This window comes from Mytilus trossulus, chromosome 9, assembly GCF_036588685.1.
Source record: "Mytilus trossulus isolate FHL-02 chromosome 9, PNRI_Mtr1.1.1.hap1, whole genome shotgun sequence".
Taxonomy (NCBI): Eukaryota; Metazoa; Mollusca; class Bivalvia; order Mytilida; family Mytilidae; genus Mytilus; species Mytilus trossulus.
The window spans coordinates 4,068,158-4,094,614 of record NC_086381.1 but is presented as its reverse complement, the minus strand read 5'-3'; the positions used below and the strand labels follow the sequence as shown (position 1 = coordinate 4,094,614).

Sequence of the window (26,457 nt, the reverse complement as noted above, 5' to 3'; positions counted from 1 at the left end):
GATTTATTGAAAGGGACTCATAGTTTTCCATTTAATTTTAATAATTGTCTAATGGTTAAAACAATAGCTTCGTTGTTTACTTTTATACACAACAACATATTCACTTTGGTTTCGTTGTTTACCTAATATTCACTATGTACTTGGTAACAGTTATTAATTAATTGAATAGAAAATATTATAATAAATATTATTGGAAGCCGAATTGACGTCAAATAGGTGCCGATTTGACTAGATGCCAATTTAACCAGGTGCCGACTTGACTTGTACGTTTCAGTTCCTCTGCGATCGTTTGCGGTATTTTCTTGAGAAAACCTATTTTCCATCATCAAAGAGAAGAAGAAACTGCTTGAAATGATTCCCGAACGCTTCGTGATTGTTAAAATAAGTTTATTTCACTCAAAAAACAATTTTAAAACTTGCGATGTTTAAACAGGAAGTTTCAAAAGCACGTGTAAAAGAAGAAATTAACCGGTGAGATTGGAAATCCGTACATAACATATATCACTATAGTACGACTTTTAAAGCAAAACAGTTTCATCCTTTTGTAAAACAGTCTTTAATATACCTATCACATTAATGTTTGAAGGGTCTTAAGCTTATTCAAACCATATAAGTCGGTATGAAACACCAAAACGGAATGATAATAACCGATTACGTTTTGTAGTTTACAAAATTCTGGACTGGTTCCTGTCAAACTACAACACTTTGTTCGACTGTAGTGGAATACAAACAGAAACCAGTTAGTTTGTAAACTGGTTCCTGGCTGATTACTACACAATGCTCATGCATATTAATGATAACACAAGCACATTCCAGTTTGTATTGAAATTAGTAAATACGAAACCAAGCGCGGTAGGCAGAGAAATCAGGTCGGCAGTTATGGAACAATGACTGCGTCATTTTCCAAAAACGTGTCAATGTGTACTCAATTAACCTGTACACGATGAGCAAACATAATCATTTGTTTTCGCTGAAACAGATTACTATCCTATTATGTATAAATAATTAAAAAAAAGAGAAACGAATTATGATTGCCAATGAGACTATCTATAATTTTAATGTATATGACATGAATGTAGGCAACTATCGTTCACCGTTCGGCCACCATGAATGAACAAAACCCATATCGTAAAGTGAGCTGTAACTGCCCTTAAAAAGAAATGAGATGCCGTATGACTACCTATGATACCATATGACGTAAATGTTAGCAACAACCATCGTTTGGACGTCAATATTGAGCGTTACTCAAACCGTTTAGCAAGCTATAAACGACACCAAGGCAAACTTTAAAATATCAAGCGAAATAAACATACGGCCTTATTTATGTAATACACAACAAACGCAAAACAAATATGACGTCGGACAAGAACACAAATAATTTGACGAAGTTCAACATGATTTCGGGTGCGAATCAATTAACCCCTATACATAAAAAATATTTGATATAATTAATTTCAATGATATTATTAGGAAATACAAAGAGAATCTATTCTACAGATGTGTTTTAAGATTTATTTTGGTTTTATTTTCAGGGAAGATCCAACAAACCGTATTGATTGTACAAAGTTCCCGGACTTGAAATTTGCTTTGTATTAGTAAATAGTAATCACTCCGCAAGAGCAACGTCCTTGGTAATAATTCACATATTTTATGGTTATGTTATTTTGTTATTGGTTTAGTGTTTCTTTTTTTATGTTTTAATTTATTGTGGAAATCTAATTATTACATATCGTTGATTTTGACGAAAAGGACTGTGGATTAGGGAAGACATATGCTATTGTGTACTCTTTGTTAGAGGCTATCGGTAAATAAATAAAATGTTGAAAATTATAACGTTTGAGTTATTGCATTTATCTATACACAATTCTCAATTTGACATTTTGATTTGTTGAAAAATAATTTAATTGATCATTCCAGACTAAATATCAAAATCATTCACTTCAATAGTAGTCAAGCAAAGTTTGAAAAGAGTGTAAAATTTCAAAAGATCGACAAACAGGAAATGGCTCTATGGCAGATGTAAAATTTGACTTCTCTCTACAAATCAACCTTATTGGCTAAATATAAGTAGTAAAAACCCTTTAATAAAAACCAATAAAACTTTGAAGGTTTGTGCCGTATTTTACAACCATATGACAGTTTTATTTATAATGATGAGTTTATGTCTCTGTTTCCTTTACAAAGTCTGGAATATGACGTTTTTTTCCCCCGCTTGTTCCAATAATTGATACTGTTTGATTTTGTACGTTTTAGTGCGGAATTTTCCATTTGACGGATGGTTTTACTAGACCGGTAAATACACATCAAACTTTGCTTGAAATTGCAATTCATATATTCTGCCAACTGATTGGTTTAGATTCTGTTACGACTGACTATCGATACACGTAAGTACACAGGCAAACTTCAGTCACATTAATTTCACGTGAAGTGAAATTAATGTAAATCTCACGTGAAGTTTACTTAAATTTCACCTCAAACGAGCTTATACGTGAAACTCACGTGAAATCGGTTTATGTGAGTTTCACGTGAATTTCACGTAAAAATCACAGGAATTTTGTCAACGTGAAAATCACAGGAACTTTTTTTTCACGAAATTCACATGAATTTTTAAAATAAAGTTATTAAAACAACATCTTTTTTTTCAAATTTAAGTAAAATCATGAAAATATTTTATTTTTTTGTTGAAAAAGTCACGAGAAGTTAAATTTTCACGTGAGAACTAGGTGAATGTCAAATCACATCAAATTCTTCACGTGAGTTTGATATATAAGCTCGTTTGAGGTGAATCTCGCGTGACATTTTCACGTGAATTTCATGTGAAATTCAAGTGAGCAAATGTTGCCTGTGTTTAAGCAAAATAACATTTAAGAAAGAACACAAATTGAAAAAAGAATACAAAAAGTAATCTACTCCAAGGCAAATTGAAAAGGGGGAAATCTATAACTAGAGGCTCTAAAGAGCCTGTGTCGCTCACCTTGGTCTATGTGAATATTAAACAAAGGAAGCAGATTGAAAATTGACTACAAAAGTCAATAACTCCTACAGGGGTCAATTGACCATTTCGTTCATGTTGACATATTTGTAGATCTTACTTTGCTGAAAATTATTGCTGTTTATAGTTTACCTATATCTATAATAATATTCAATATAATAACCAAAAACAGCAAAATGTCCTTAAAATTACCAATTCAGGGGCCGTAACCCAAAAACAGGTTGTCCAATTCATCTGAAAATTTCAGGGCAGATAGATCTTGACCTGATTAACAATTTTACTTCATGTCAGATTTTCTCTCAATTATTTGGTTTTTGAGTTATAAGCCAAAAACTGCATTTTACCCCTATGTTCTATTTTTAGCCGTGGCGGCCATCTTGGTTTGATGGCCAGGTCACCGGACACATTTTTTAAACAAAAAACCCCAAAGATGATTGTGGCCAAGTTTGGATCAATTTGGCACAGCAGTTTCAGAGAAGAAGATTTTAGTAAAAGATATATAAAATTTACGAAAAATGGTTAAAAATTGACTTTAAAGGGCAATAACTCCTAAAGAGGTCAACTGACCATTTTGGTCATGTTGACTTATTTGTAAATCTGACCTTGCTGAACATTAGTGCTGTTTACAGTTTACCTATATCTATAATAATATTCAATATAATAACCAAAAACAGCAAAATTTCCTTAAAATTACCAATTCAGGGGTTGCAACCCAAAAATAGGTTGTCCAATTCATCTGAAAATTTCAGGGCAGATAGATCTTCACCTGATTAACAATTTTACTTCATGTCAGATTTGCTCTAAATGCTTGGGTTTTTAAGTTATAAGCCAAAAACTGCATTTTACCCCTATGTTCTATTTATAGCCATGGCGGTCATCTTGGTTAGTTGGCTGGGTCACCAGACACAATTTTTAAACTAGATACCCCAATGATGATTGTGGCCAAGTTTCAAATAATTTGGCCAAGCAGTTTCAGAGGAGAAGATTTTTCTAAAAGATTACTAAGATTTACGAAAATGGTTAAAAATTGACTATAAAGGGCAATAACTCCTAAAGGGGTAAATTCAGTAAAAAATCTCCCATTGACTTTAATGCTAATCTATGTGTGGAAATAAATTTATACCTGATTTACCTTTAGAAATCAAAATCTTTCATATATCATTCATGAAAGTACAAATGTAGCCCTATCTTTTGCAACAATAAAAACATAGGGTCATGCGGCATTTTTGGGCATTCACATGGCCTTGTTTACAAACAATGTAGATTCGCACTGAATTCCCATACTGACCCCCATTACTTTTCAACCCTGAAGGGAAAAAAATAGTACATTCAGCATTTATTTTTTATTTTTTTTCAACTCTAGTTTTGATCCATCTACCAAAAAATATTTATTACAAACATTATCTGCCAATCAGAAGACCATATAACTTCAGTGTTATACAGAAAGCTCTCCCCTAAATGGGCGGTCCCTGATGACGTATATTTATTTACTGAATTTACCCCTATAAGAGAGTTCATTACTTCTTTTACATCTTTTTTTGTAATAAACATGTAATGTATCCAATTTTCAAGTTCCAGTTTCAATACAGCCTTCAAAAATGCTGAATTTGTAAAGATAGAGCAAAATATATACTACAGCCCATACTGCGGCCAATGTATATTTGGTATATACAGTTGGGCATTGACTGTTTTTAAAAGAATGGTGTAAAATACTATGTTTAATAAATATGAATTGTTTTCTGTGTTTGCTTTGAGTAATATTGCAAGTACATCTAGAAACTAAAGTCTTGGTGTACTCTTAGTTAGTTTTTTTCCTTAAATGGAAGTGTTTGGTTAAATACCATGAAAAGACCACAAAAAGACTTTTCAAAGGCTTTTTCAAGCAGTTTCATACCAAATAAAACAACAATTATGTGTCATTATACTAAATCTGTGTTTTAATTACTTGTAAATTTCACAAAATGTCATTGACAATCACTCTGCAGAAATTCCTGTTACCCGGACATCAGGATGGGTTCTTTGCCAAAACTAGACAGCTAGAACTGAAGTAGAAAAAAGTGCCAAATATGAAAAAATAAGATTTAGGTATGACCAAAATTTACATTTGGGAGATTGAAGTAACAATTTAGAGTATTTAAAAGCAATAATTTCACTTAAAAATCCAATTACAAACATTTTAACACTTGTTTCATAGATGAAGGACCTGTAATCATGAAAACTTGTCTAGTATATTCTTTAAATAAAGAAACGCAAAGCGTTATATAAAAATAAATGAATACCTTTATGCGGTCAGTTTATTCAAGTGTTAAAATACTAGAAAAGTGCTTATTTACCACTTGTTCTACAACTTAACATGGGGAACACAGCTAAAAAAAACCCACTCCGTCAAAGGGAGGTAATCCATTTTTTTCATATGATTTTATACATTATGAGAATAAATATGTGTGAAATGTGATGTAAATGGGGAGAATAGTCATGCCTTTCATTGATATCATAACTCTCAAGTGTAATTTTTATTGTTTCTTTCAATCTGGACACAAAACTGATTTTTAAAATATACATCATGCTTCTCTCACTGTACACTGAGTGCATCCTGGATAGCCGCAGTTAAAGATAGAAATTTGTGTAAAAAACAGCTTTAAATGGTTCCCAAATCCTTCGTTAACATGAACATTTACAGGAAATGAGTTTTGTGATTATTGTTTGGCCTTGGACAAGTACAGTGAAAAAGTGCATATTTTCCTATAGGGGTAAATTCAGTAAAAAATCTCCCATTGACTTTAATGCTAATCTATGTGTGGAAATAAATTTATACCTGATTTACCTTTAGAAATCAAAATCTTTCATATATCATTCATGAAAGTACAAATGTAGCCCTATCTTTTGCAACAATAAAAACATAGGGTCATGCGGCATTTTTGGGCATTCACATGGCCTTGTTTACAAACAATGTAGATTCGCACTGAATTCCCATACTGACCCCCATTACTTTTCAACCCTGAAGGGGAAAAAAATAGTACATTCAGCATTTATTTTTTATTTTTTTTCAACTCTAGTTTTGATCCATCTACCAAAAAATATTTATTACAAACATTATCTGCCAATCAGAAGACCATATAACTTCAGTGTTATACAGAAAGCTCTCCCCTAAATGGGCGGTCCCTGATGACGTATATTTATTTACTGAATTTACCCCTATAAGAGAGTTCATTACTTCTTTTCCATCTTTTTTTGTAATAAACATGTAATGTATCCAATTTTCAAGTTCCAGTTTCAATACAGCCTTCAAAAATGCTGAATTTGTAAAGATAGAGCAAAATATATACTACAGCCCATACTGCGGCCAATGTATATTTGGTATATACAGTTGGGCATTGACTGTTTTTAAAAGAATGGTGTAAAATACTATGTTTAATAAATATGAATTGTTTTCTGTGTTTGCTTTGAGTAATATTGCAAGTACATCTAGAAACTAAAGTCTTGGTGTACTCTTAGTTAGTTTTTTTCCTTAAATGGAAGTGTTTGGTTAAATACCATGAAAAGACCACAAAAAGACTTTTCAAAGGCTTTTTCAAGCAGTTTCATACCAAATAAAACAACAATTATGTGTCATTATACTAAATCTGTGTTTTAATTACTTGTAAATTTCACAAAATGTCATTGACAATCACTCTGCAGAAATTCCTGTTACCCGGACATCAGGATGGGTTCTTTGCCAAAACTAGACAGCTAGAACTGAAGTAGAAAAAAGTGCCAAATATGAAAAAATAAGATTTAGGTATGACCAAAATTTACATTTGGGAGATTGAAGTAACAATTTAGAGTATTTAAAAGCAATAATTTCACTTAAAAATCCAATTACAAACATTTTAACACTTGTTTCATAGATGAAGGACCTGTAATCATGAAAACTTGTCTAGTATATTCTTTAAATAAAGAAACGCAAAGCGTTATATAAAAATAAATGAATACCTTTATGCGGTCAGTTTATTCAAGTGTTAAAATACTAGAAAAGTGCTTATTTACCACTTGTTCTACAACTTAACATGGGGAACACAGCTAAAAAAAACCCACTCCGTCAAAGGGAGGTAATCCATTTTTTTCATATGATTTTATACATTATGAGAATAAATATGTGTGAAATGTGATGTAAATGGGGAGAATATTCATGCCTTTCATTGATATCATAACTCTCAAGTGTAATTTTTATTGTTTCTTTCAATCTGGACACAAAACTGATTTTTAAAATATACATCATGCTTCTCTCACTGTACACTGAGTGCATCCTGGATAGCCGCAGTTAAAGATAGAAATTTGTGAAAAAAACAGCTTTAAATGGTTCCCAAATCCTTCCTTAACATGAACATTTACAGGAAATGAGTTTTGTGATTATTGTTTGGCCTTGGACAAGTACAGTGAAAAAGTGCATATTTTCCTATAGGGGTAAATTCAGTAAAAAATCTCCCATTGACTTTAATGCTAATCTATGTGTGGAAATAAATTTATACCTGATTTACCTTTAGAAATCAAAATCTTTCATATATCATTCATGAAAGTACAAATGTAGCCCTATCTTTTGCAACAATAAAAACATAGGGTCATGCGGCATTTTTGGGCATTTACATGGCCTTGTTTACAAACAATGTAGATTCGCACTGAATTCCCATACTGACCCCCATTACTTTTCAACCCTGAAGGGGAAAAAAATAGTACATTCAGCATTTATTTTTTATTTTTTTTCAACTCTAGTTTTGATCCATCTACCAAAAAATATTTATTACAAACATTATCTGCCAATCAGAAGACCATATAGCTTCAGTGTTATACAGAAATTAAGCTCTCCCCTAAATGGGCGGTCCCTGATGACGTATATTTATTTACTGAATTTACCCCTATAAGAGAGTTCATTACTTCTTTTCCATCTTTTTTTGTAATAAACATGTAATGTATCCAATTTTCAAGTTCCAGTTTCAATACAGCCTTCAAAAATGCTGAATTTGTAAAGATAGAGCAAAATATATACTACAGCCCATACTGCGGCCAATGTATATTTGGTATATACAGTTGGGCATTGACTGTTTTTAAAAGAATGGTGTAAAATACTATGTTTAATAAATATGAATTGTTTTCTGTGTTTGCTTTGAGTAATATTGCAAGTACATCTAGAAACTAAAGTCTTGGTGTACTCTTAGTTAGTTTTTTTCCTTATATGGAAGTGTTTGGTTAAATACCATGAAAAGACCACAAAAAGACTTTTCAAAGGCTTTTTCAAGCAGTTTCATACCAAATAAAACAACAATTATGTGTCATTATACTAAATCTGTGTTTTAATTACTTGTAAATTTCACAAAATGTCATTGACAATCACTCTGCAGAAATTCCTGTTACCCGGACATCAGGATGGGTTCTTTGCCAAAACTAGACAGCTAGAACTGAAGTAGAAAAAAGTGCCAAATATGAAAAAATAAGATTTAGGTATGACCAAAATTTACATTTGGGAGATTGAAGTAACAATTTAGAGTATTTAAAAGCAATAATTTCACTTAAAAATCCAATTACAAACATTTTAACACTTGTTTCATAGATGAAGGACCTGTAATCATGAAAACTTGTCTAGTATATTCTTTAAATAAAGAAACGCAAAGCGTTATATAAAAATAAATGAATACCTTTATGCGGTCAGTTTATTCAAGTGTTAAAATACTAGAAAAGTGCTTATTTACCACTTGTTCTACAACTTAACATGGGGAACACAGCTAAAAAAAAAACCACTCCGTCAAAGGGAGGTAATCCATTTTTTTCATATGATTTTATACATTATGAGAATAAATATGTGTGAAATGTGATGTAAATGGGGAGAATATTCATGCCTTTCATTGATATCATAACTCTCAAGTGTAATTTTTATTGTTTCTTTCAATCTGGACACAAAACTGATTTTTAAAATATACATCATGCTTCTCTCACTGTACACTGAGTGCATCCTGGATAGCCGCAGTTAAAGATAGAAATTTGTGAAAAAAACAGCTTTAAATGGTTCCCAAATCCTTCCTTAACATGAACATTTACAGGAAATGAGTTTTGTGATTATTGTTTGGCCTTGGACAAGTACAGTGAAAAAGTGCATATTTTCCTATAGGGGTAAATTCAGTAAAAAATCTCCCATTGACTTTAATGCTAATCTATGTGTGGAAATAAATTTATACCTGATTTACCTTTAGAAATCAAAATCTTTCATATATCATTCATGAAAGTACAAATGTAGCCCTATCTTTTGCAACAATAAAAACATAGGGTCATGCGGCATTTTTGGGCATTCACATGGCCTTGTTTACAAACAATGTAGATTCGCACTGAATTCCCATACTGACCCCCATTACTTTTCAACCCTGAAGGGGAAAAAAATAGTACATTCAGCATTTATTTTTTATTTTTTTTCAACTCTAGTTTTGATCCATCTACCAAAAAATATTTATTACAAACATTATCTGCCAATCAGAAGACCATATAGCTTCAGTGTTATACAGAAAGCTCTCCCCTAAATGGGCGGTCCCTGATGACGTATATTTATTTACTGAATTTACCCCTATAAGAGAGTTCATTACTTCTTTTCCATCTTTTTTTGTAATAAACATGTAATGTATCCAATTTTCAAGTTCCAGTTTCAATACAGCCTTCAAAAATGCTGAATTTGTAAAGATAGAGCAAAATATATACTACAGCCCATACTGCGGCCAATGTATATTTGGTATATACAGTTGGGCATTGACTGTTTTTAAAAGAATGGTGTAAAATACTATGTTTAATAAATATGAATTGTTTTCTGTGTTTGCTTTGAGTAATATTGCAAGTACATCTAGAAACTAAAGTCTTGGTGTACTCTTAGTTAGTTTTTTTCCTTAAATGGAAGTGTTTGGTTAAATACCATGAAAAGACCACAAAAAGACTTTTCAAAGGCTTTTTCAAGCAGTTTCATACCAAATAAAACAACAATTATGTGTCATTATACTAAATCTGTGTTTTAATTACTTGTAAATTTCACAAAATGTCATTGACAATCACTCTGCAGAAATTCCTGTTACCCGGACATCAGGATGGGTTCTTTGCCAAAACTAGACAGCTAGAACTGAAGTAGAAAAAAGTGCCAAATATGAAAAAATAAGATTTAGGTATGACCAAAATTTACATTTGGGAGATTGAAGTAACAATTTAGAGTATTTAAAAGCAATAATTTCACTTAAAAATCCAATTACAAACATTTTAACACTTGTTTCATAGATGAAGGACCTGTAATCATGAAAACTTGTCTAGTATATTCTTTAAATAAAGAAACGCAAAGCGTTATATAAAAATAAATGAATACCTTTATGCGGTCAGTTTATTCAAGTGTTAAAATACTAGAAAAGTGCTTATTTACCACTTGTTCTACAACTTAACATGGGGAACACAGCTAAAAAAAAAACCACTCCGTCAAAGGGAGGTAATCCATTTTTTTCATATGATTTTATACATTATGAGAATAAATATGTGTGAAATGTGATGTAAATGGGGAGAATATTCATGCCTTTCATTGATATCATAACTCTCAAGTGTAATTTTTATTGTTTCTTTCAATCTGGACACAAAACTGATTTTTAAAATATACATCATGCTTCTCTCACTGTACACTGAGTGCATCCTGGATAGCCGCAGTTAAAGATAGAAATTTGTGTAAAAAACAGCTTTAAATGGTTCCCAAATCCTTCCTTAACATGAACATTTACAGGAAATGAGTTTTGTGATTATTGTTTGGCCTTGGACAAGTACAGTGAAAAAGTGCATATTTTCCTATAGGGGTAAATTCAGTAAAAAATCTCCCATTGACTTTAATGCTAATCTATGTGTGGAAATAAATTTATACCTGATTTACCTTTAGAAATCAAAATCTTTCATATATCATTCATGAAAGTACAAATGTAGCCCTATCTTTTGCAACAATAAAAACATAGGGTCATGCGGCATTTTTGGGCATTCACATGGCCTTGTTTACAAACAATGTAGATTCGCACTGAATTCCCATACTGACCCCCATTACTTTTCAACCCTGAAGGGAAAAAAAATAGTACATTCAGCATTTATTTTTTATTTTTTTTCAACTCTAGTTTTGATCCATCTACCAAAAAATATTTATTACAAACATTATCTGCCAATCAGAAGACCATATAACTTCAGTGTTATACAGAAAGCTCTCCCCTAAATGGGCGGTCCCTGATGACGTATATTTATTTACTGAATTTACCCCTATAAGAGAGTTCATTACTTCTTTTACATCTTTTTTTGTAATAAACATGTAATGTATCCAATTTTCAAGTTCCAGTTTCAATACAGCCTTCAAAAATGCTGAATTTGTAAAGATAGAGCAAAATATATACTACAGCCCATACTGCGGCCAATGTATATTTGGTATATACAGTTGGGCATTGACTGTTTTTAAAAGAATGGTGTAAAATACTATGTTTAATAAATATGAATTGTTTTCTGTGTTTGCTTTGAGTAATATTGCAAGTACATCTAGAAACTAAAGTCTTGGTGTACTCTTAGTTAGTTTTTTTCCTTAAATGGAAGTGTTTGGTTAAATACCATGAAAAGACCACAAAAAGACTTTTCAAAGGCTTTTTCAAGCAGTTTCATACCAAATAAAACAACAATTATGTGTCATTATACTAAATCTGTGTTTTAATTACTTGTAAATTTCACAAAATGTCATTGACAATCACTCTGCAGAAATTCCTGTTACCCGGACATCAGGATGGGTTCTTTGCCAAAACTAGACAGCTAGAACTGAAGTAGAAAAAAGTGCCAAATATGAAAAAATAAGATTTAGGTATGACCAAAATTTACATTTGGGAGATTGAAGTAACAATTTAGAGTATTTAAAAGCAATAATTTCACTTAAAAATCCAATTACAAACATTTTAACACTTGTTTCATAGATGAAGGACCTGTAATCATGAAAACTTGTCTAGTATATTCTTTAAATAAAGAAACGCAAAGCGTTATATAAAAATAAATGAATACCTTTATGCGGTCAGTTTATTCAAGTGTTAAAATACTAGAAAAGTGCTTATTTACCACTTGTTCTACAACTTAACATGGGGAACACAGCTAAAAAAAACCCACTCCGTCAAAGGGAGGTAATCCATTTTTTTCATATGATTTTATACATTATGAGAATAAATATGTGTGAAATGTGATGTAAATGGGGAGAATATTCATGCCTTTCATTGATATCATAACTCTCAAGTGTAATTTTTATTGTTTCTTTCAATCTGGACACAAAACTGATTTTTAAAATATACATCATGCTTCTCTCACTGTACACTGAGTGCATCCTGGATAGCCGCAGTTAAAGATAGAAATTTGTGTAAAAAACAGCTTTAAATGGTTCCCAAATCCTTCCTTAACATGAACATTTACAGGAAATGAGTTTTGTGATTATTGTTTGGCCTTGGACAAGTACAGTGAAAAAGTGCATATTTTCCTATAAGAGAGTTCATTACTTCTTTTCCATCTTTTTTTGTAATAAACATGTAATGTATCCAATTTTCAAGTTCCAGTTTCAATACAGCCTTCAAAAATGCTGAATTTGTAAAGATAGAGCAAAATTTATACTACAGCCCATACTGCGGCCAATGTATATTTGGTATATACAGTTGGGCATTGACTGTTTTTAAAAGAATGGTGTAAAATACTATGTTTAATAAATATGAATTGTTTTCTGTGTTTGCTTTGAGTAATATTGCAAGTACATCTAGAAACTAAAGTCTTGGTGTACTCTAAGTTAGTTTTTTTCCTTATATGGAAGTGTTTGGTTAAATACCATGAAAAGACCACAAAAAGACTTCTCAAAGGCTTTTTCAAGCAGTTTCATACCAAATAAAACAACAATTATGTGTCATTATACTAAATCTGTGTTTTAATTACTTGTAAATTTCACAAAATGTCATTGACAATCACTCTGCAGAAATTCCTGTTACCCGGACATCAGGATGGGTTCTTTGCCAAAACTAGACAGCTAGAACTGAAGTAGAAAAAAGTGCCAAATATGAAAAAATAAGATTTAGGTATGACCAAAATTTACATTTGGGAGATTGAAGTAACAATTTAGAGTATTTAAAAGCAATAATTTCACTTAAAAATCCAATTACAAACATTTTAACACTTGTTTCATAGATGAAGGACCTGTAATCATGAAAACTTGTCTAGTATATTCTTTAAATAAAGAAACGCAAAGCGTTATGTAAAAATAAATGAATACCTTTATGCGGTCAGTTTATTCAAGTGTTAAAATACTAGAAAAGTGCTTATTTACCACTTGTTCTACAACTTAACATGGGGAACACAGCTAAAAAAAAAACACTCCGTCAAAGGGAGGTAATCCATTTTTTTCATATGATTTTATACATTATGAGAATAAATATGTGTGAAATGTGATGTAAATGGGGAGAATATTCATGCCTTTCATTGATATCATAACTCTCAAGTGTAATTTTTATTGTTTCTTTCAATCTGGACACAAAACTGATTTTTAAAATATACATCATGCTTCTCTCACTGTACACTGAGTGCATCCTGGATAGCCGCAGTTAAAGATAGAAATTTGTGTAAAAAACAGCTTTAAATGGTTCCCAAATCCTTCCTTAACATGAACATTTACAGGAAATGAGTTTTGTGATTATTGTTTGGCCTTGGACAAGTACAGTGAAAAAGTGCATATTTTCCTATAGGGGTAAATTCAGTAAAAAATCTCACATTGACTTTAATGCTAATCTATGTGTGGAAATAAATTTATACCTGATTTACCTTTAGAAATCAAAATCTTTCATATATCATTCATGAAAGTACAAATGTAGCCCTATCTTTTGCAACAATAAAAACATAGGGTCATGCGGCATTTTTGGGCATTCACATGGCCTTGTTTACAAACAATGTAGATTCGCACTGAATTCCCATACTGACCCCCATTACTTTTCAACCCTGAAGGGAAAAAAAATAGTACATTCAGCATTTATTTTTTATTTTTTTTCAACTCTAGTTTTGATCCATCTACCAAAAAATATTTATTACAAACATTATCTGCCAATCAGAAGACCATATAACTTCAGTGTTATACAGAAAGCTCTCCCCTAAATGGGCGGTCCCTGATGACGTATATTTATTTACTGAATTTACCCCTATAAGTGGTCAACTGATCATTTTGGTCATGTTGACTTATTTGTAGATCTTACTTTGCTGAACATTATTGCTTTTACAGTTTATCTCTATCTAAAATAATATTCAAGATATTAACCAAAAACAACAAAATTTCCTTAAAATTACCAATTCAGGGGCAGCAACCAAACAACGGAATGTCAGATTCATCTGAAAATTTCAGAGCAGATAGATCTTCACCTGATTAACAATATTACCCCAGGTCAGATTTGCCCTAAATGCTTTGGTTTTTGAGTTATAAGCCAAAAACTGCATTTTACCCCTATGTTCTATTTATAGCCATGGCGGCCATCTTGGTTAGTTGGCGGGGTCACCGGACACAATTTTTAAACTAGATACCCCAATGATGATTGTGGCCAAGTTTGGTTAAATTTGGCCTAGTAGTTTCAGAGGAGAAGATTTTTGTAAAAGTTAACGCCGGACGCAGGACGACGACGGACGACGACGGACGACGACGACGACGGATGCCGGACGCCAAGTGATGAGAAAAGCTCACTTGGCCCTTTGGGCCAGGTGAGCTAAAAATGGACAAAATCAAACACTATCAATTATTGCAACAAGCGGAAAAAACCCTGTCATATTCCAGACTTTGTAAAGGAAACAGACATACACTCGTAATTATGAATAAAACTGAGATGTCATATAGTTGTACACATACGGCACAATTACGATGTGGCAATGGTACTTAGTCTTAACAAGTAACTAATACGATAGAAGGAGAACCGTAGAATAGGTTCTGACTATGTGTACTTCATAAAATATGAGCGTCACTGATAAGTCTTATGTAGACGAAACGCGCATCTAGCATATTGAATTATAATCCTGGTACCTTTGATAACTGTTTACAATTAGGGTCAGTTGAGAACACATTTGTGCGACAAAAGAGAATATTTCAGCTGTTTTATTGTAACCTCATTTCTTTAAAGCAACATTCCAGCAGCGCCATTCTGTTGGTTGATATAGCTAAGCGTTTGATTTGGTCAATTTTAATAGACTTATACCCATTATAAATGTACCTTCAGATTCAGATTTTTGTAATTACATTTTTACATGTGTAGTATGTATGTATTGATATTCATTAGCCTGCATATGGAGGGCTGTTACTAAAATGAGTTCACGGATATGCTCCAATTGTAACCATTTCATAATCCTTTAACATTTATCATATGAACTGCGTCGTATAAAAATCGACCTAAAAAATTACACGTATGGTTGTACATGTGTAAGTGGTTAAATAAAAAAATCGAAATAAAAGACTGGTAAATGCTGTAGGGTTATTACATCAACTAAATTTTTAAACAGTTACAAACTTTGCGTAGAGATTTCAAATACACAAAAGTCTTTTTCAATCTGACAGTTGTTTTTAGTACTTTTTTTTTTATATAAACTGTTTTAAGTCTTCCAGTAATCAAGATTCAACCTTGGCAATTCGGCACAGCGTATTCTTTTGACCGAAGGTTTTCTGAAATTAAAAATTGTGTTATAGTTTTTAAAATACTCACTGTATCAACATGTAGAAACAGATGAGTATATATATATTTAGATACGATATAATGTCCGTAATAAAACAAATATGGCTGTTTTAATATATATAAAGTGCTTTAAACAGCTATTATTAAATGAAACCACAAAAACAAAGACATCTCGGCGTAGACTATTCTCTATCCACTAATTTATGTCGTTTCTTTCTGACTCGTTGATTTGTTTTTCATATCGCCCATTTACATATAGGAATATATATATAAAAAAAAAAATACGACATCACAGGGAAAAAATGATTCATTTTTTTTCCAAAGGCATAGATTAATTCATATGTTTTTTTTAGGGCTTAATGGTATAAAGATTTGTCATATTGTAGATTACTTTATCTTTCACAATCTATATCGTTATCTGACTAAATATACTTACTGACTATCCGGATTAATGAATATATCTGGTTGTATATACTCCAGGCTTAATGTCCGACAATAAATTCCCGCAAACGTCTGTCGTTTTATCTCATTCAATTGATCTTAAATAAAAGACATCAATTTAACAAATCGTCATATTTCGTCTTCAACGTGATGTTCCAAATATATAGAAAGTCACAATAGTAGATGAAGAGGGATGAAAGATACCAAGGATTCAAAATGTGGTCAAGAACTAACAATGCCATGGTAAAACTGATAGTGACAAAAAGAAAGAAAAAAACACCTAGATTTAAAACATAACACAGAAAACGTAATAACGTTTTGAATATAAACTAGTCATAGATACCAGGATTAAATTTTGTATTTACGCCAGACGGGTGTTTCGTCTACAAAAGACTCGTCAGATCGAATTAAAAAGAGTTAAAAAGGCCAAAAAATGTTCGAAGTCGAAGAGCATTGAGGAACAAAATTCCTAAAAGTTTTGCCAAATATAGCTATAGTAATCTTTTCCTGAGGTAGACAAGCCTTAGTATTTTTTAAAAATTCAGAAGTTTGGTAAACAAAACAGTTAATTTATAAATATGACCATATCAATGATAATTCATGTCAGCACAGAAGTAATGAATCGAAGGTCGACCGCCTTGAGATTTAATGTGGTAAAAAAGATCCCCCCCACCCCCCAGTTTGAAAGACCATTGATGTAGAAACATATGGGAGATGTGGCATGATTGCCAATGAGACAACTACTAGAATCCCAAAATTTTAAATATTTAGTTGATGATATAAATAACTAATATTTCTATTTTTTGGTTCTTAGAATATTTTTTTCTTCAATAAATGACGTTCTGAATGTTAATAACAAAAATGACAAATGAGAGAGACAACAGAAAAAAGGGACGAAAGATATAAGAGGGACAGTAAAAACTCAGAAATTGATTCTAAACCGACTACGCCTAAAAATTAAAAATAAAAACAGACAAACAAAAGTACACATGACACAACATAGAAACTAAACAATAAGCAACACGAACCCCACCAACGACTAGGGGCGATCACATGTGCTCCGGATTGGTAATAAGTTAACCGGTGATCTTCACACGTGAATAAATTCAAATATACATAACCAATTTTGCAACTAAATCAACTGAGAGAATGATATTTGAGAAAACTCATGATCATTATCTTACCTAGTGTAAACCCTGTCGCTTGGAAGTTATTTTCGTAAAAGAATCTGTCCCCGTGTTTATAATTGAGGAACTGAAGAGCTATAAGACATCTGAATGTTGGTCCTAAGATAGATTCTCCTGATGCAGGTTTTTCTGATATTCCACCAACAAATAAATCAATATCATCAGGATGACTGTAAAATATATAAAAATTTGTTATAATGGTGAACAGTCTTCCTTGTTGTAATGTATGAGACTAATTGTATTCAACATATAGAATACATCCAAACTATACCACGCACGTACATTGGGTATATGTTCACACATGTGCTTAAAAAAGCACATTCACTCTAATGAGCAAAGTTTCCAACTATTTATTAGCATCTAACATTATAAATACATTATAAGTTGTTATGATATGTAAAACAAATCAATGATTTATGTGAAAGTACAACATCATAATTTAACTCTGGATTCTGTATATTAAACGTTTTCTTGTACATGTTGCATGTGAAACTATTACCGATGTACATTCCTTCCATTTAGAAAATTTTGGCATTACATATAAGAACGTCTATTCCATGAGAAAATGTGGTAACAAGCCAAAATAAATTTTATTGTAATGTTTTGCAAAATAGATCTCAGTCTAATATACCTGTATACTTCCGATAAAGCACGTGCAGTAGATTTGTCATGATCAACCAGTCCACCATATGCATTACCAAAATGTTTCGCACGATACAGACCACAGTATTCTCTATATTCATTGTACCCGGCTATACCATGATCGCGTCCACGTTGTGTATTGAGTGCACCTAGGTCAAATGCTTCCCCCGGTTGAACTTCAAACAAATGATTACGCATCTGGTCTGAAATAAATCTATCTGTTTTGTCCCCTAGTGTAGCAGACATCCACCGACCCATCCGCTTGACGCCAAATTCATTTTCGGGATCACGTATTGTTTTAACATCAAAGGATTCATTCTGCATTAAAGACCTTCGAAGTTCCTTGAAATCATCACCTGATGCACCCACGTGGTTTCCTACTTGCGAATGTCCATATCGAAAAGCGGTGGCACCAAACTCATTGCGGGAGGATCCATCCAGATAAGGAGAATAAAAAGTTTGATGACCTTTAGAACTACTGGTTAGGCTTATAATATTAGCATAGTTTGGTCCAACCAGGGCAGTTACAAATTCATTAAACACGATGTGCTGGTAGACCCCTGTCAGAATTTTTCTAGTCTCTTGAAACAGCTTCTCATCATTCCACCCAGAATTCAAATCTAACAGTTCCTTTGCTATCCTGTTATGCTCCCTTACAAATATGATATGAAACATCGCAAGCAATGGTACCTCAGAATGTCTTTTGTCACCTAAAATTAGTAATGTTTCAAGCATAAATAGAATAGATCCACAGTGTATGTTATGATTCTGAATTTATAAAAAAACAGTCCGTCTAAAGTTTTGTTTTATACGTTTCATCAATTTGTACAATTTCCAGTTCTGTAGATAAAAAACCCTTTTTACCACAATATCTTTCATTTTAACAAAGGGTATAGCGGTAGAGCAGTATAGACCTTAGAGAAATAGAAATAAAAATTTAATAACTATAGAATTAAAATGTTATGAATAAAGATTTAGAGCAATAGACACGTAACTGATGTTTGATGTGCTGTGTCTTTGACATGTATTCTACAAAAGAGGGACGAAAGATACTAAAGGGACAGTCAAACTCATAAATCGAATATAAACTGACAACGCCTCGACAACTGTGTAGGCATTTCATACCCGGATTCCAGTCTTAACTTCAACGAAAATAAAATAACTTGAAGTTAGATAACACCTTCAAATAACTTTATGTATACCAGCAATGAAACACTTCCGTTTACACTCTTCCGGTGCACCAGGTGGCGTGTTTGGAAGTAAATCATTATCTCCAACTGCTAGCTCACCTGTAATGAAAAGTGTTGTTGCTACTTGTTTGAGTAAATATACCACATCAGTATAAACCTTGAATATGAAATGCATACGTGCATGACTTATTTCTTTATTCTAATAGAGGAAACCAACATTGCATTTGTCAAGTTGATTTTTTTGCGAAATATATGATATGTTGAAAAGTGAACAACTCATTCCAGTTAGGTTTGTATAAGAAAAAAAAAAGGATACGCTTGTTTTGAGTGTCAAAACTGAATTGCTAAAAAATAAGACATCGAATTAAAACTTTCCTAATCAAAATATAAAAGGATTTTTACCATTTTCGTGTTTCCTTAACTGGTCCAATCTTTTTTTACTGCTGCCATATACACTTGATAAATCTAGATATGATGTAATGACATTCATTTGGTTTCTCGGACCTAACAAAATAGAAATTAATTAGTTTAATAATTATAATGTTCACATCATTGTCGTATTTGGATTCTTGTATTCTTCTTCGGTTTTTTTTTACACTATAGTATTTTAATTAGTTTATTGATTTTTTTTTTAACATATTTATTCAATTGATAGGCACACAATATTATGGTGTACATCTAAGCTTCTTGGATAATACAAGTTTCCTACAAACATATGGTCTGCCAACCATTTCAAAGTCTAAAACTAAACACATTCCTATCACGGGAAATATATAATTTAAACGAACGCAAGGTAGAATTAGAAAATCGAAATTTACCCTTGCAATGCGATTATATTTCGATACTGTCTATACAAACTATCTAGTTAAATTTCAGTTTGCTGTGCTTAGATTTGTTAATTTCAATTTTAGTGAAATGCTAAGATTAGACTAACAATTGAAACTTGATAAAAAAAAAATCTAAAAGCTCATGCTGGACAAACGTTTACATTTTTCTAAATTAAACATAGATATGTAAAATAACTTGATTAATTATTGCTATTTGAAATCTAGTGACTAATATTGCATCCTCATCTAGATCAATTTTATGTTGATACAGCGATATAGTTCCAGTTTTGATCAAATCGAGTCTCTAAGTCGGCGTTGTTTTTTCTTTCTCACCGCATTAAAGAGCCAACCGATGCTCGAACACTAATTGAGGTCTCCTAGACTAATAAGACCAGCATGCATCTTCAAGACAATCTAAGTGAACAAACTTCTACGAAACGATTGACCAAACCGACTGATAAAGAAATCGATAAAGTGATATTAGTTGTCATTTGTACATACCAGGGGAGCATCCAGGTGACGAGGCAGGCAGTGAGCGAACAAAATGCATGCACGTGAACTTAAACTCATCTTTTGGTGTAGAAAATGAAAAACATTCATCCCTAAAAATTAAAGCAAAACATTATACCATATCCTCTCCAAACACATCTCAAATTTCAATCTAAAATTGTATTGAAGTGTCCATCAAAATAACTTTCTTCCTAAATAATGAAACATATAAATAAAAAAATAATAACGCGAAACAATCAAACCATTGAAAGATAGCATTCTCAAAGTTCGGTCCTTTAAATTTTGACAGATTAATTGGTCATGATCGAAAGTTCCATGAAGTACTTTTAAACGATATTTTACTTTACATCATAAATATCTTACACAATTATCTAATTCAATTTTTTGATCGATTTGACATGTTCTGTCTTAAAAACAAAGTGAATAAAATAAATAGCTGGGTTGAATAATTTTTCCTTTATTGTCCATTGAATGTTTTTGATCAAACTCATGGAGATATTATTGACATACAGTACCTTTTGACTGGTTCGTTCCCGTTACAACAAGAAATACTTGTACCATCTGGCTCTAAATCAAAATAACATTAATAAAAGGATCAGTTGCTCTGTCAGCTTGATTTTCAAATACATTATAAAAGCTCTAAACCAAAGCCGTATTAATTATTTGTGTTCTCTCTATATGACGGATAAAATACTCTAATTCATATTCAAAAAAGCGTGTAACCAACAGTCAATGCTAATGATAGGTATTATAAATGGAACCCGTTTCAGTTTGATATCTCATAAAACAAATCTCAAAATATACAAATAAAAAGAATAAAAGGGACAGGGAATTTTCCCCTTATATCAATAGGCTTGACATAAACTAAACCATTTCATAAAAATATCAGAGAATAGTGTAAATCATCATAATCAAAAAGTAGCTGTTGCATGTAGAATATGCATTTAAAACACGTTAGGTGATGATGATTTCTTTAATGTGTACGAAAAAAAGTAAAATGAAACTAAACTTTTGCATTATAAATTGATATACTTTAACGTACAATTATCGTATTCTCTTATGCAGTATTCTCATGAAAAATGTATCTTAAATAATGGAAACCTGAAAATATTGGCGTTGCTACAATATCATGGTCAACAAACTGTCCGAAGTGTGTCAAGGCCACTGTGAATCTGTTGCTTTCAGGTGCAGATAGTTCACTTTTCAACACAGCATTAGAGATCACTCGGGGACTTTTTAAATCCTTTCCATTCTTCCCTTTCATGCGTGGAACAGAACCCAAATTATTCGCTGTAAATATATGTTATTATCCGGATGACCATTTGGCAGTAAATAATAAGTATCTGAGTACAAATAAAATTTTGACATGTTGGTTTAAACCAAAGACTACGATGTATGTTTTACATTTTATGTATCTGAAGATAGTGCTTAAAAGGGAAATTCTTACTGAAACTGATCATTATAAAAATTCAACCGTGTACATGTGGCTGTCTCGAGTAAGTAATATTGCCAATGGTTTAATTTTTTTCTCAGTTCTGCAGAAACCGGGTTTAATTTCTGATCTTTGATAGTAGCCGTTTAACACATTAACTCCTTGATTAAATCGACGAATATTAAAGGTTTGTCGAATATAAAAATACTAGAACACACCCGCGGGCATTCAGAGCGTAGTTTAAAGTATGTAAAGTGTTGTTGGAAGAATTTTGTAAAATATTAAAGGACTGGAAAATTTCAGCAAAAATATCATAAGTCATAGGTTCTTGGAGGGGGGTAGGAGGGGTCCTGATCTCCAAATCCCGCCTTCCCGGGCTTTAAAACATGAAATCCCGAAATCCCGGGCCTAAAAAACGAAATCCCGAGGTCCCGAAATTCAAAAAATCCCGAAAGGATCAATCCCGAAATCCCGAGTTTAAAAACACCCGATCCCGGAGTCCCGACAAAGGTCATATCCCTCATCTTATTGGGGACTGAAAAATGTTTTTTTTTATCCCTCTTCCTTTATTTTCAATATTCCCATTTTTTGGTTTTCTATCAATTTCAACATGAACATACATTTAGTTTGTTATGAACATTCAAGTAAGGGGCCTGTAATTCAGTGTTTTACATATTTGTTTTTCGTTCATTTTTTGTACATAAATAAGGCCTCTAGTTTTCTGGTTTGAATTGTTTTACATTGTCAGATCGGGACCTTTTAAAGCTGAGTATGCGGTATGGGCTTTGCTCGTTGTTGAAGGTCGTACGGCAACCACATCTTCTTTTTTTTTGTAATCAATGAATTTTGTAAAAGATTTAATGACTGGAGAATTTCAGAAAAGGTATCAAAAGTTCATATGAATATTTTAAGCGCTTATCTGTATATCATGAACATTCATTACTATAAATAGTGTATTTACTTTCAATTCTAAGTTTACTAATCGATCCATAGTAGTCATTGATATAGTATACAGACCCTCTCTATTTAATATACTCTGTGACTGCCGTGGATAGTAAACTTGAAAATGATAGCAGATAGAATTCTGAAAATACACTTTATTCTTTGTATATGTATGTTCAAAGTATACAGAAAAACGTAAACTGGAAGTCTAATCTGACTTAAAATTTCGTCCAATGACGGGACAATATCCGGATGCCTTTTTTCTTGTTTTTCTCCAAAAATAACTCAATCTGAATAATCATATGAATGGATGACAAATGGCAATATGCACTGTACATATAGGACACAGAACCGTGTTGATTAATTTAATGTGGAAAGAAGAGAAGCAACACCCAAAATGAGGTCTTCTCGTTTAATAGTATAGATAGATTCGATTGCCGATTGGATGGGTCTTAATTAATTAAAATTGCCGTCTAACAACTCAACACCTCTTCTTTGTTCTTTTTTTATCAGATAGTTGAATATTTCTTTCAACTGAGGAAAGAGAATATAGTTGAAATGAATTTTAAAACAAAGAACTTATTTTTTTTTCAAATTTAACATCCACTTACGGTCCCCATACGTTGGTTCCAAAAACCTGGATTGTGGAGTAAAAGCTGCACCCGTAAGTTTGTTCTGTAGGTTATTACATGTACCGTCTATAGTCCGATAGGGGGCGTCTTTATTACAGGAAATTTGTTCGCGGTGATCACAAAACGACTCGACCGCTTTTTCGACAAGATCATAAATAGCTGTCGGTTGAACTGCAGGTGTTCGCATTGTCCGTAAACTACAATATTAACAAACTAATTTTACTATATCATGTAAGCATTTCTATAGGGATGTTAGGGGATGTTCGATGTCTTCGATGGCAAACCATTTACAAAATATACTATTAACTTTCTATCATAGTATACAGTAAACCTACTTTAATTGTGTAGGCTAACAGTAAATCTGCTCCTTGGTCGGGCTATGTCTCTTTGATACTTTTCCCGTGTCCGTTCTCATTTTTTTTTATTAAATTGTCTAAATAAGAACGTATTTTTTAGTTGGATTTGTTTCCCATTTTTCCTACAATTTCTACCTTTTCGTAGATGACTTTTCTGATTATTGAAGGTCAAACAGTGACATATAATTGCTTGTAGTATCGTATTTAAACTTTGACATTTACTGTTGTTTCATTGGTAATCAGTTTTTATATGTATGATGTTAGCCTTTTTTTCAATCTCATAAATGCGTGCATGATTGATTGGCAAGGAAACAGCCATGGACGCTGATATTAAAAACTATTGGTAACTGTACTCGTTACAAACCAGTAAAATCATATCGTGCATTAGCTGAGAAAAAATCTGTAGTAACAATATGTAATATACAATGGCCCGATTCGTTCTAAAAAAAAACACGAGAAGAAATAAAGATAGATAGTAGTTAACGACAAACCATGAATAACAGAATCATGACTTTGCGACAGGCACTTACAATGTACATTATGTACATGTAACGGGTGTTATAACGATTGTTTTGTTAAATATTGCGTTCCTTCACTTTCGGTGTTTGGTTTTGTGATCTTTTGTCCCATCATTTTTTTTTTTTGAAATTTCGGTTTGACTTTAAAGTGTATTCATATTATATTTGGAGTTTACATTTATTAATAAAACACCGATATGGCATGAGTTATTTAACACCAGGTTACCATTACCGTTGATTCACAGAGGAGATAGCCTTTTCGGTAATTAGCACCACCCTAGATGACCTTCGTAGTTGCTGCTGATTCTGCGATGAACTGAACAAGTTTAACAAATCTATGGATGATTTTGCCGGTTGTGGTCCCCTTCTTCCGTTTTCTAAGAGAAGAAAGCCGATTACAGAAGTAGGTTTAAAAATAAATACCACTACTGTATACATTGTGAAGCTAGTAATTTTTAATTTAATTTAATTATAATGACATGTTTATTAGTGATATTTTAGTGTTGTACTCAATGTATTACCGGTAGTAACTTGTCGTTGCTTACTTTTGTTTTACAGTTAGACGATTATATAACTGAGGATTTCTAAAAGTGTTGTTTGAATCTTTGATGCTTATTTGCTGAGAAGGACTTGAGAGTTCATATTATAGAAACAATTATGTTGGCTGTTGTTTCAATTTAGGAGGAACTGTTGCACTAACGGATCACTTAATCTAATTCGGGAAACAGTTTGCTCCAATATAAGTTATCTGTTCTTTACTTTGATGAATTTTTAGTTTGTCTTTAATAATTTTCCATTAGGCATGCAATTACTTCTTAGATGTTTCCTTCCTTTTTGTAAGGAACATACTGATAATACATTTATATACAAAAGTTCTGTAAACATGGTTCTCACAGAAAACGGAAATCAAGAGTAGACCACTACTTACGGACACATGACACGTATGTATATTAATATCTTTGTGTACCACATGTGATAAGTGAAATTGAAGGACATTCGAGAATAAAATGTGTCATTATTTTTCTCACTGATAGTATATTAAGCATGTAGAAAAGATAAACTGACTGGTTCTTTTTTTTTTGTTCATTTGCATGTTTTTAAATTAAGAATGGAGTCCATTTTGCTAAACTAGTATAAAATATTGTTCAGCTGAAGCCCCTCGACACTCGGAGCAGGTTTGCCTTGCTGTGTTGAAAACCAATTGGTGGCATCTGGTAGTTTTCTACTCTTTGGTAGGATAGAAACCTTTATAACACTTTCCTCGTGTCCATTCTGTATGCTACTTTCAATCATAAATCCGTCAATAATTACACAACAAATTTTATCATGATATAATAGTAAAACATGCTACACTTACGTGATGCCCTTTGATTGGCTGTGTTCGAAATGCTATTTGCTGCTGATGTGATCGCTTCGTTCACAAGTGTGTTTACTATTGATTGGGTATTTCCATGGTGACATAACAGTAGAAGATACAGTACAGACAGACATTTTACGTTCTCAACCATCTTCTTAGATTCTTAACGGATTTTTAGTGACGACTGTTCACACTATAAAAGTCAGGAGATAGCTTAAACTATTGTGTCTTGCAACCCTCGGCTTCGCCTAATTTTTTAAGGTACATAAAATATTACAACTTTGACTTATCTAAATTTGTGTATTGTTCCAAGGAGGCACAAATATATGGTATTGCGATAACTCAATTTTAATAAGGTGAACACAGCTCATTTCGAAAGAACAAAACAGATGACTCATGATGTTTTATAATCTATAATAAAGTAGTTATGACCAATACCACACATTCTGTCTCTGTTGTGCCCAAGAAAAATATATACGTGTTGTGTCCAGGACTCTACATCTTGTGGGCAAAGCAAGCATCGAATAATCTTTAAATTTGTTACCACCTAATGTTTATCTGTCAGCTGAAATAAGATTCTAAATGCGTTTTATTTGATAATGGGATTTTTTTACTCTGTTGAAGACCTATTCGTGGCCCTTCGGCTATTTTCTGCTCTTTGATCAGGTTTCTGACATATTCCCAAGTTTCATTCTAAATTTTTTCAGTT

The 26,457-nt window shown here is 32.3% G+C and overlaps 2 protein-coding genes and 1 long non-coding RNA gene across 3 annotated transcripts in view; 1 reads left to right on the top strand and 2 right to left on the bottom strand.

Annotated features, from left to right (window-relative positions):
- LOC134683512 (peroxidase-like protein) overlaps positions 1-1,596 on the top strand; it is a 35,240-nt gene extending 33,644 nt beyond the window's left edge. The window contains exon 12 of the mRNA XM_063542820.1: positions 1,533-1,596. Coding sequence (XP_063398890.1) covers positions 1,533-1,596 — 64 coding nt within the window. The remainder of the gene's footprint in view (positions 1-1,532) is intronic.
- A 6,483-nt stretch (positions 1,597-8,079) lies between these two features.
- Positions 8,080-13,055, bottom strand: LOC134683510 (uncharacterized). The gene is made up of 4 exons (XR_010101040.1): positions 12,956-13,055; positions 11,716-11,812; positions 10,022-10,118; positions 8,080-8,424 (listed from the first exon to the last, which is right to left on the bottom strand). It is a non-coding gene; the product is annotated as an uncharacterized LOC134683510 (long non-coding RNA).
- Positions 13,056-15,657: 2,602 nt separating this feature from the next.
- LOC134683488 (peroxidase-like protein) lies at positions 15,658-24,829 on the bottom strand. The gene is made up of 7 exons (XM_063542798.1): positions 24,624-24,829; positions 23,497-23,714; positions 19,577-19,678; positions 19,187-19,273; positions 17,974-18,694; positions 17,340-17,512; positions 15,658-15,704 (listed from the first exon to the last, which is right to left on the bottom strand). The coding sequence occupies exons 1-7, from the start codon at positions 24,827-24,829 to the stop codon at positions 15,658-15,660; spliced, it is 1,554 nt and encodes a 517-aa protein (XP_063398868.1).
- Between the last annotated feature and the right edge of the window lie 1,628 nt (positions 24,830-26,457).

What these genes read in the sequence shown, in the direction of transcription:
- LOC134683488 (XM_063542798.1), bottom strand. Translation starts at nt 24,829, where the DNA reads ATGTATACAGTAGTGGTATTTATTTTTAAACCTACTTCTGTAATCGGC. An exon ending in GGAACCAACGTATGGGGACC is followed by an intron (nt 19,679 to 23,496) that starts GTAAGTGGATGT and finishes CTATTTTGTTAG; the next exon opens with GTCCGAGAAACCAAATGAAT. An exon ending in GCTTTATCGGAAGTATACAG is followed by an intron (nt 17,513 to 17,973) that starts GTATATTAGACT and finishes TATATTTTACAG; the next exon opens with TCATCCTGATGATATTGATT.